Source organism: Kwoniella bestiolae, chromosome 1 (genome assembly GCF_000512585.2).
Source record: "Kwoniella bestiolae CBS 10118 chromosome 1, complete sequence".
Taxonomy (NCBI): Eukaryota; Fungi; Basidiomycota; class Tremellomycetes; order Tremellales; family Cryptococcaceae; genus Kwoniella; species Kwoniella bestiolae.
The window spans coordinates 7,233,739-7,244,891 of NC_089241.1; the positions used below are offsets into that span (position 1 = coordinate 7,233,739).

Sequence of the window (11,153 nt, forward strand, 5' to 3'; positions counted from 1 at the left end):
GATTCCTGACCTTGGTTCACATGAGTCATTTGATCATACATATAAATACGGAAACGAGGTTTTCGAAATGAGACATTTCTGCAAGCTCGCAACCTTGCATCTGGAACCAACGACATCAAGATGACCTCTCCAGGAGACCCTGTCAAATCACAAATACAGACCGACTGGGACAGTAAACCAGAGCTGTCTCATAACGAAATCATCCATCTAGATGGCTCTCCAGCAGATACCGATGGACCTGTTGCCTTGATCGAATCGAAGTTTGCCCACTTAAACAAGAAGCAAACCTTACGAGTCTTCTGGAAGACTGTCTTGTACGCATTCGCTGTAGGTCTCGGCGCTCTGTTCGATGGTTTTGCCATTGTCAGTGAGTAGTTTCTGTACATCGTCCCAAGAAATTGTGCCAATCCTGCCTCAACAGTACCGGGCTCCATCGTTGCCAATCAAGGGTTCATCAACACTTTTTCCACCTTGAACAATGCCAAGGGAGTTCCTATTCTCGACCCCAAGGTCGTCGGTGCATGGGGTGGCATCCAATCCGGTGGCCAGATCTTCGCTATGTGGTCAGGCCCTTTCATCAGCGATAAGTTGGGGCGAAAGGCAAATATGTACACCGTTGTTGTTCTCGTCCTCGCCGCGATCGCCATCGAACTCAGTACCAAGAGCTGGAAGATCTACGCCATCGCGCGTCTCTTTTCGGGTATCGCTGTAGGTTATGTTCAATCGGGCATTCCGGTGTTCATCAGCGAAATAGCGTACGTTTAAAATCCCTTCTCGGCCTCCGCCTACTAAATCAGAAACTAACTCAGTTGAATAGACCTCCAGCTATTCGTGGGTCGTTGCTATCGATGTACTCAATGATGTATAATTTGGGGGGATTATCAGGTCAGTGTTATGTTAAGTCGTAGGTATGTCGCAAGACCAGACCAAAAACTGATTCGAGCAAATTGCACAGCTTCCATCGCCCTGAAGATCGTTGTCGGCTTGGGTCCTGACAAATTCAGACACGCGTTCTATTCTCAATTTGTGTTCGTTGGACTTTTCGTCTGTGTTCTACCGTTCTTACCCGAGTCTCCATGTAAGTTCATCTCTGTCGGACCTCAGAAAGTGTCACTGATGGATATCTTCTAAGGGTACTACGCCCGTAAACATGAACACGACAAAGCGAAAAAGAGTTTGGTCAGACTAAACGGCGGCATTCCCGGCTGGGATGTCGATTATGAGTACGAGGTGCTGAGAACAAATGTTGCACACTCTGAATCATTGAAGTTGCTTCAAAAGCAGTCTGCGTTCAAGGAATTGTTCATCGGGACCAACGGGTTGGTGGCTATGAACTACCGTGTTAATGTTAGAGTATGTGCTGACAGATGAGTGTCTAGTCGTCGAACGCTCGTCGCGCTGTTACCCATGCTCTACAGTTACATGACGGGTCTGTCACTCATCTTCGGGTACACTTCGTACTTTTTCAAGCTCGCAGGTGTCAAAGACCCGTTCCTTGGCTCCCTCATTGTCAAGCTTGTACTCAACGCAGCTACTCTGATCTCGTTCTACACCGTGGAGACCGTGGGTCGTCGATGGTCCCTATTGGGTGGAGGTGGTGCCATGGGACTTGTTATGCTTATCATGGGGATTTTGGCGTCCACCGGATCGGCCACTAGTGGAGAGGCCGTTGTCGCCCTTTTTTGCATTCACATTGCGTCGTACGCTTTATCTGTCGGTCCTATAGGTGAGACGTCTTCACGCTTAGTATACCCGATTTTTTGCTCACCTATCTCTGCTCCCAGCGTACACCTTTATCGCCGAGGTGCCCACTGCTAGACTCAGGGCTCGTACTGCTGGTCTTGTGACCGGTGCCGCAGCCTCATTCGGTCTCATTTTCAATTATTGCACTCCCATAATGCTTGCTAGTCCAGGGGCGAACTGGGGGCTGAATATCGGATATTTCTGGGCTGGGACGACAGCTCTTTCCCTGGTCGCGTTGTTCTTCTTCATTCCTGAAACCAAGGGTCGGACTTATGCGGAACTGGACGAACTCTTTGAAAGAAAGATACCAGCTCGGAAATTCAAAACTACAACAACCAAGACTGACGAACAACGGGTTGGAAACGAAGATAGTGTTTGATAGCGGAACTGGTAGCTTGGATGTCGGAACAACCGTGAAGGTCCGAAAGAAGGCGGGAGGATCTTCGCCTGGATATTGAATGAAAACCGGGAAAAAATTGAATCAGAGCGAAGAAAGTATGTATCTTGCGATTAATGTTTGTGTATAGCTTTGAAATTCGTGAATGAATATTATTTGAATGATGCTCTCTCTCTCTGCCACGTTCGTTCACCGCTTCGATGCTGGGGTCGAGCTCACGTATGCATGCTGTGTACAAAAGGCAAAACTCATTGTGACCTGTGCAAGTCTCAAAGATGACAACATATTCGTTACGTTAACCATATCAATACAAAAAAGCTGGCGGGCCATTGTCGTCAGCGGTAGGCTGTTGGGGTAGCTGCCAGTTCCACCAAGTGTCGAGGCCCGAGAATAGGTCCAGCACTCCTGAACCGGAGCCTGGCTCGTTGTCTACTTGACTCCCAAAAACATTATTCTCGGGGACAAGATACCGGTATTCATCGTCCGCCACCAGTTGATTGAGGATCTGTATCCGATACTCTTCTAGATTCTCTTGGCTACGTTCGAGCATCATTGTCAAGCCATGTCCACATCTCGAGAGATAATCCTGCATCTCTCGAAGGACACCCTCTATGTCCAATTCTCCTGGCAGTAGGAGCTCTGGGAAATGATGCTTATAGTGAATGATTCCGGTTGATATGGCTAAGACGGACAGAACCAAGGCGGTCCCACACGCTTTGGGTATTGTTGTAAGGTCCCACTTTTCTGCCAAACATTGTCTGATGAACTCTGTCGCAGTTCTGAGACCTTCGGTCATGCCGTCTAGCCAGGCATCAATCACTTCGGCCGTTAGGATAGGCGTAGGCAGTCGATAGATGAACCAGACGTTGCGAGCTGCGACCCACCATTTGCAGTATGAGATATGGCAAAGTAGATAGGGAAGCGAGACAAGGCCATCTGGGTTGACAAGAATCAGCTCTAGACCATCTTGACTGCAGATCAGCAACCCCAAGACTCTCACCATACGAGACAGCTGTCTTTGAGCGCAATTCGTCAAACTCGCGGCCCAGACGGCGCACGATGTCTGTACTCGATCTGACTTCCGCTGACATCGGTGTTTCGACAGTTTCGAGCTGTCTCCATGTAGCCGAGAATTTCATGATAGTCTCTAAACAGGCATACTCCACGTCCACATGCTGATCCACTTCGCTATGGCTATCGCTCTGTAACAAGAAGTCTAGTAGCTCTCGCTGAGTCTGATGTACAAGGGGCGAGACTACGCTCCATGGGCATCTGCTTATTGTGAGCCTGGTAGCACAGACGTCATCAGAGCACGCCGCCTACTTCTAACAATGATCCCATCACTTACCACAAATGCCTCGTGATCACTCCGAGATGTAGTCTTGCTTGATTCACCCTGTCTTCAATCAGCTTCAGGGGCATACCGGACCTAAGAGTTTGTAGCAGCCGCTCAAAGTTGACGGATCCAATCTCCCTAGCCTGACCATATGCTAAGCCGGCCGTTCGAGTGGGTTCTAATTCAGGCTGTCCAGTTGAGTTTTCGGTCCAGTCATGAGGGATTAATGAGAGAATGTACGCCGCCATAACACCTTCAAAGCTTGGCGGACATCCGTAATGATATGCGTTAATGTTGTCAATGAGATTCGTTTCCAACCGTCGCACTTGGGCTGGATTGAATATAGAGATGTGGGAGGAACATCGGGTCGTATAGAACAAGCAGGCGGATCGAAGGAAAGGGTGTGAAGGTAGCTTAGAGCGGACACGAAGGAAGTGAGGATGCGGAAACACAGCTGCGAAGTGATGCTTGAATCTGCAACAACCGTGTTAGGATCAAACTTAGTGGGTCGACTCAGTACTCACATCTGAAATGCTACCTCCGCTTGCCCTTCAGTGATCACTCCTGCTTCTATGGGATCTCTAAGGCCTTCATGGGTTCTAGTCATCATGCCACGGTGTATCAATCCGTATGTCTCTGGATCTGCCAAGCTCCTGTACCATCCTTGAAACCTGGGTCCGGGCGCTCCTTGTCCAGTCGTGCGAGTCGCAGATGATTGACCCGGAGTAGTGATATGATTCGTCGGAGACGAAGGTATGTTGGGCGCAACGTGCAAGCCGTGCGTCTCGGACTGGAGGGAGATGTCTGCGATCGGATCGTGACGCTGATCCTGGGACGCGCTAAAGGTCGAGGCAAGCATCGATGTCGGTGATTGAAGAGATCCGACCGACTGGGAGAGTGCCGCTTCGAGCTGTGAGATGCGATGCTGTAACGTCGCGATGTCTGTCAGAGAAGGAGTGCGCATCGAAGAGGGGTGCGTTGGTGGTTGAGACGAGTATGTGTTGCTCTGACGAAAGGAATCCGCGCGGATTGAAGGTCCTGAAACGCTGTCTTGAATGCTTTCTGTCGTACGAGGTACTTCGCTAGCGATTGAACCACGGTTGCCGCCATTATCTGATGCAAAGGAGCAATCGGTCTGCAGCTGCTTGCACCGATGACATCCACCGCCTGTAAGCGGCTCGCACCGAGACCTTCGACGGCGACATGCTTCGCATGCATGTGAGGCTCGAGTCCTTGCTCGTTTAGCCTAGCAGGCGAAGAAAGACAGATTTAATCTTCCATTCTCATCGCACTATGAGCCCACAAAGACTGACCTGAGGTTCTTCATCTGACAATTCCGGTCGACATTGGGCTGCAACCGTTGTATCTGCGGGTCCGGAAGTAGACATCTCAATGATATCACCACTATGGACTGACATAGCAGATCTCACAATGAGCTGGATTCAATGTTATGTACTGGTATGATTGAGATTCGTAATGAACAGAGAGAACCTCTAAAACTCATACGCTGTCAAACAGCCCCGCTGACAACCTCATGCGCTGACCGGACGTTGGTCTCCTGCGGGAATACCGGCATCTCGGACCGATGGCTCGCCGGCGCGCATGTGACCCCAATGAAAAACGTGACGTACGAGTGAACTGATTGATTGCATGCTCGGAATTGTTTGCAAAAATGTAACAGACGAGGGAGGATCTAAGACTGCTTTGAGGCAAAGTTACGGAGCATATCTACCAGTCGTTCTCGCTTGACGCAGTTGTCTGAGACGTATGGTCAGCCAGCAACCCAATCATACGACACATGTGATACCCAGAGGGTTATCTCACTCACCGAAGTGGAAACTTTTGGCCAAGGCATCCAGCTCTTCGAATGACTTGCCCTCAAACAATGATGCATATTCCGGCACGAGTTCCTCCTGATTCCGATTAGGTCAACTTCACTAATCCTTTCGAGACTCGCGATTGCTGAACTTACTGCAAGCAAACACATCCGGACAGGTCTCCACAAATGTTTTCCTCTGGTTCCACCGAAGATCTTTGGATACCGGGTTCGCATTGAAGGTGCGACATCGCACAACCATTCCCACATCGGTTTGAACAGGTAATCCAGGTGGGTTGAATCGACATTGAAGGAGTCGACTGCCGCAAGCTAATTTCATTGTCAAGGCTGATACACGAAACCTGCGCGTTCGATACGGGCTCACCTGCTTCTTCTTCAAGAAATCCTTCACTAGGAGCATATAAGGGCTGTCTGGATCCGCATAAACAACACCACAAGACCCAACATCTTTCCACGACCAGATCGTCCAAGACAGGTTCGGATAAGTACTATATAGCTTGATCTGCTCCATGAGGAGGCTGTAGCGCTGGTCATTGACTTCTATATGATTTGGCTCGTCCTCGCTGAGATACCCCACTCCGAATTCTCCGTCTATCAGGGGTGTCAGCGGTGTCCGCAAAATTCCCGTGAGGATATCACCTACTCCAGATTGGGCCATTGATACTCCGCTGGTATTCTGTTTTCCAATGGATCGATTTAGCTAGCTTGGCGAGATCCTGCTCCGTGCCCTACGGTAAGGATAACTTATGTAAGTTACCAACTTGATTGAGTTCCACCTATAAATGTGGTACGGAAACATACATTGAATTTGTCCGTGCCAATCACACCCATGCTATATGATTGTACATACGGATCAGTGGTGATACTCCTTGTTGTGGGAAGCAGGGTCACTTGCCTGGAGTAGTCGTGACACGCATAAACAGAGTTGGGAATAGGTTCTCGGAACTGTCGAAAGTCGGACCCGAAACCATTCCCATCCCAGAATAGTATGTGATTTGGGTCTATTGCTCGAATGGCGTTTGTAAAACGATCCATCATCTTCACGAGTATCTCGCCAGACTCTTCAACCGGCTCGTTCCACACGTTGTAGCCTGCGACCCATGTGTTGTGCTTGAAATGTTCCGCCAAATGCTCCCAGATAATCACTGCTCTGTCCTGGAAGTCCTTGTGAACCCAAAATAAGGCTTTGTCGGTGGGATTATCGCTATGCCAATCGGTGTTTTGGCCTCCTGGGAGGGCGTGGAAGTCGAGAATGCTGTAAATGCCGTATTTTGCACACTGTCTCCAGTCCCATTAGTTCGTGTCACATGTCTGAGGAAGACAGCGAACAGGAAGAACGGCACTCACAAGATTCACAACTCTATCCAGGTGTTTAAGTCCCTCTGCTTTGAAAACTCGGGGGTTCATATCGTCCTCAAAGTGATGATAGTTGAAACCCACACGAAGAACATTGAAGCCCAGTGATTTGTAGTATTGGACATCACTTTCGGTGAAGAAGTACTCCAGAAACTGAGCATGCCCAAGTCAGACTCGATACTCGAAGGCGGCACCAGTAACTCACTTTGTCGAAGAAGTAATCGTACTTCTGAGGCCCCAACACTTTTAGCAACGCAGCTCGCATCTGGTCTAACGTCATTCATCTCAGCAGAAGATCCGAGACTCATTTGCCCTCACTCACGCTCTTGAGCGGGATAGCCCGTCATGAAGTTCTCCATACACACTGGCAGTTATGTCAGCGGTTGTTCACTGTTGATGAGTTGCAAGTACCCACTCCATCCTCCAAGGCATGCTCCTTTCAGGATTATGGGCTGGCCATGCAGTGTTATGTTCGATCCCTGTACTTTGAGAAAATCTGCAGATCGGGACGTCTTCTCCGTCAATCCGACATTGCCGTTGCCGTTTAGAATACTTGTTTCAATAGTCATCGCTGTGAGAGTTTTCTGGCTTCGTTTATACAGATCTATGCAACCAACGACCTTGCAGAGAAACTCGAGGCTGAATCCTTCCTATTTATCAGGAATGCTTGGAATGCTGCTCGATGGCTTCTCTACGAGAATTCCGCTATGGCTACCGTCCTTATAGGATATCCTGCGGAAAGATCAAACCAATTACCGCTTCCCGTCGGGCTCGCGGCGGGCAAGATTCGATGTATGATCAGCGGTTTCGGGTCAGTCGACCTGATGAATTAGATGTAAAGTTAGAGCAATGCGCACCCGATGGGTAGGCTGGCTCGACAGCCAGTGTGCCTACATACGTAAAGAATACATGGGCATCCGTCGTCTGAGCCGGGATGCATTATACTACAATGAGTGGGGGCTGAAAGATATCCCTCCATCCTGGTCGCGCGTGCCTAGCACGGACAATCACATCATAATATACGCAACCGGTGCTCGGCGAGAGCATGCATACCCCTGGGGTACATTATATACTCTGCATGGACAGATCGAAGAAACATGGGTCCGCGATGGTCCCCTCGCCGAGGCTGAATTGACTGATAAGTTGCCTTTTGACATGACCGTTCGTCTCCAGAAACAACAGGTCATCAAAACTCTGTGATTGTCACGCATTTCGATATTTTCACACAATTGCTGACCTCTCATGTGAAGCTAGTGAGGCAGCAACAGTGACGATAGCACAATCTACTGATCGAGCGCCTTTCACATCCTTCATCATGGGAACAAGCTGGACAATCTTCACACCGATGGTCATTCAACCCAAACGACACTGCGTCTCACGCTGCCACGTCCTCTGGTGGGATACCAAGTCGACTTCGTTCAATTCTTTCTGATCACACAGTTCTTCCGTAAACTGATCGCAGGTAGCTGAGACTGCCTTTTTGCATTATGACTTCTTTGTAGAGGATGCATAAGTCATGTGAGGTAAGGGGTTCACTTTGCGGGGGACCTCCTTGAGATGACCACATGTCGCTCAAGACGCTCAGGAATGCTGCCAACCAAACCAGATTGAAAAGATGAGCGGCCCGTCAAGGCACCCATGCCAAGAACACGTACAATACAACCCCTATGGATTGAGGCAAGGAACAACGGTTCGTCTCTCCAGCGACGCGGGACGATTGAATGCCAAGAGAAGCCGACTGAACCGTAAATCGCGGATTTACCCATCAAAGCAGAGCACAGTTTCCTGCCAAGCGTTTTTGGTCGATCACCGTTGATCTCGAGCCCCGTGACATTGATCATGCAATGCTCTCTCTTGGTAGTCGCTTTCTCACCAAGATAAGCTTCGATTGGGATGTCATGTCCGCCGGCCCGTCACAGTGGTAACCACGATATACGTCTAAATCTGTCTTTTAAAGTGTTGCCAAGATTCTCATGATCGTCAGCCCTCATGAATTGTCTCTTTCGCCCTTCCTGGATGCACCACACGAAGCCATATGGCGGCCCGGGGGACTCCATCGCTGCCAAGTCCTTCTCCACAGGACCAGAAGATGAGACTGTTGCGGTCCGGAACACTTACTCGTTCACCTCTTCCAGCGGGCCGTTTCCATTACTGACCTCGCGTTGTGAAAAGTATATATATTCCACAGAGATGACAGGGACATGTCATAATGGACAACCCAACAAGGAGCTAACGTCTCTACTCAATCTCCTACTCTTCATCTAGATTCAAGACAATCCTCACAAGATGGCCCAAGATCCATCCATTTGGCAACACTCGCGAGCCTATGTTCTGGCCTTAGCCGCGTTCATGGGTATCTTCATGTTCGGTTATGACACAGTAAGTACAACGTTCCTCATGAGCTATTAGTGATTGACGCGTACCACCCTAGGGTCTCGGTGGTGGACTGATCGTGTTACCAAGTTTCCTTCGAGACTTTGACATGTTGGACCTCGACGATCAAGCCCTCGCCAACCGAAAGGGTAACGTGGTTTCGATTCTTCAAGGTGGTTGGTGCGTGACCGACTTGTCTTGATAGGATGCTGAATACTAATCAATCATACTTCCAGTCTTGCTGGCGCTTTGCTAGCTGCACCTCTTACCAACCGAATCGGTCGACAAAAGTGTCTGATCGTAAACTGTTTCGCTTTCTTACTCGGAGCAAGTATCATGACTGCGTCTCCTGGTAACCTCGGAATGTGTGAGTCAATCTCTGCGCCATCAGCTTTCAAGCTAACAGAATAATAGTCTATGGCGGTCGATTCACTGTTGGTCTTGGGGTGGGAGCCATGTCGATGGTATGCCCAACCTATGTATCTGAGCTTAGTCCAAAGCACATCCGAGGAAGGATCACCGGGTGAGTAGTCTCTAGCAGCTTCGAGGGGCTTTGACTCATCAACAATCTGTATTAGTCTGTTCCAAGTGATCGTTGTCATTGGAGTCGCTGCGTCATACTGGATCACGTATGGAGTTCAACACATGAAGCCCACCTCCGCACAATGGAGAATTCCTGTGGGATTCCAACTTGTACCCGTTGGCTTGATGCTGTGTGTTCTTCCGTTCATGAAGGAGTCGCCTCGTTGGCTTGCTACCAACCACCGAGACGAGCTAGCTTTGAAGAATCTTGCTTGGATCAGAAAGACCTCCATCGATGACCCAGAAACGCGAGCAGAATTTAACGAGATTGTTGCATCTGTCGCCGAAGAGGAAGCGGTGACCGGTGGACGAACCTGGAAAGAAGCCTTCTTACCTGGGAATCGGATCCGATTCTTCATCGCGTTTGCCATGTTTACTTTTCAACAATGGTCAGGTACGCAAGACACTTCGTCTTATCATGCAGCCAAGTCAACGTCCTGATGGTGGTTCTGGCTCATAGGTCAAAATTCGATTAATTATTACGCACCCGACATCTTCAAATCAATCGGAATCAGAGGAGCCAGTACCAGTCTGCTTGCTTCAGGTATTTATGGTATCGTAAAGGTAAGCGAGGCTTCAGACTCTTCGAGTAGTACGCTCACAGAGAAAAAAAAGATTGTCGCGACCGCTATCTTCATCTTTTTTGGTATTGAGCGATTTGGCCGAAGATGGTCTTTAACAATTGGTCTCGGCTTGATGAGTTTATTCCTGTGGATCATTGGAGCTATCTTCAACACTCACCGTGGGTACATCTCTCGCCCCGCTATTGCGATCACAACTGACAGTTTGAACAGCACCCGACAAGAATGCTGCGAATCCTTCTGGAGCATCTATCGGCATGGCCGCCTGTATCTACCTCTTTGTTATTCCCTACTGCTTCTCGGTCGGTCCCGTCCCATGTAGGTGGTTGTGGTCTTGTGACGATGAGATCATCAGCTGATATCGCTACAAGGGGTCTACTGCGCGGAAATCTTCAACAACCGAACCAGATCATACGGGTTGATGACCGCGAGTGCTACGCAATGGCTGTGGAATCTTATCGTCTCCAGGTTCACCCCAAACATCGTACTATCGCTCAGTCATGGTGGAGTGGTGGGTAGCGACGAATCACACACTAGAACTGCGCTAACCTGATCCTCCAGTTCTTCTTCTTCGCTTCTATCAACATCTTTGCGACCATCGCTGCCTTCTTCCTGCCTGAGACCAGAGGTCTTGCGCTGGAAGATATGGACGTTCTGTTCGGTTTCGTTGACGCGGACACACATCGGGCGGATCTAGCCAGAGCCGAAGCAGGAAGAGGTATGGGAAAAGACGAGGAATTCTTGGATGATGAGAAGGCCCCAGCGGATACTAGAATCGAAAGGATCTAACCTGAAATGTTCCATTTGCCGAAGGTATGAGTGGACGTGTGCTTGATTCTGATCAGAGTTTCACAAGTTGAAATACATCTGTTTCTCAAGTAGTGCAAGTAGTTGAGGATGGATTGGAATATTTGTGTCGAGACCTCACACATGAAGTGAGCATCAAAG

General features: G+C 49.2%; 4 protein-coding genes across 4 annotated transcripts; 2 read left to right on the forward strand and 2 right to left on the reverse strand.

Annotated features, from left to right (window-relative positions):
- Positions 1-120: 120 nt before the first annotated feature.
- Positions 121-2,122, forward strand: I302_102715 (uncharacterized protein; the record flags this gene model as incomplete). Its single annotated transcript, XM_019188087.1, has 7 exons — positions 121-367; positions 422-755; positions 818-885; positions 956-1,078; positions 1,133-1,319; positions 1,380-1,726; positions 1,785-2,122. The coding sequence occupies 7 exons, from the start codon at positions 121-123 to the stop codon at positions 2,120-2,122; spliced, it is 1,644 nt and encodes a 547-aa protein (XP_019050965.1).
- Positions 2,123-2,444: 322 nt separating this feature from the next.
- I302_102716 (uncharacterized protein) lies at positions 2,445-4,335 on the reverse strand (the record flags this gene model as incomplete). The annotated part of the gene is made up of 4 exons (XM_019188088.1): positions 2,445-3,013; positions 3,141-3,427; positions 3,489-3,950; positions 4,001-4,335. 4 exons carry the CDS (start codon positions 4,333-4,335, stop codon positions 2,445-2,447), a joined length of 1,653 nt encoding a protein of 550 aa, XP_019050966.1.
- An 834-nt stretch (positions 4,336-5,169) lies between these two features.
- On the reverse strand, positions 5,170-7,238 carry I302_102717 (uncharacterized protein; the record flags this gene model as incomplete). The annotated part of the gene is made up of 10 exons (XM_065869546.1): positions 5,170-5,234; positions 5,305-5,389; positions 5,449-5,622; positions 5,678-5,904; positions 5,957-6,041; positions 6,115-6,591; positions 6,661-6,822; positions 6,875-6,939; positions 6,992-7,033; positions 7,085-7,238. 10 exons carry the CDS (start codon positions 7,236-7,238, stop codon positions 5,170-5,172), a joined length of 1,536 nt encoding a protein of 511 aa, XP_065725618.1.
- A 1,717-nt stretch (positions 7,239-8,955) lies between these two features.
- I302_102718 (uncharacterized protein) lies at positions 8,956-10,994 on the forward strand (the record flags this gene model as incomplete). Its single annotated transcript, XM_065869547.1, has 10 exons — positions 8,956-9,048; positions 9,101-9,222; positions 9,279-9,409; positions 9,457-9,565; positions 9,621-10,018; positions 10,085-10,188; positions 10,240-10,366; positions 10,419-10,523; positions 10,577-10,716; positions 10,767-10,994. 10 exons carry the CDS (start codon positions 8,956-8,958, stop codon positions 10,992-10,994), a joined length of 1,557 nt encoding a protein of 518 aa, XP_065725619.1.
- Positions 10,995-11,153: the final 159 nt, after the last annotated feature.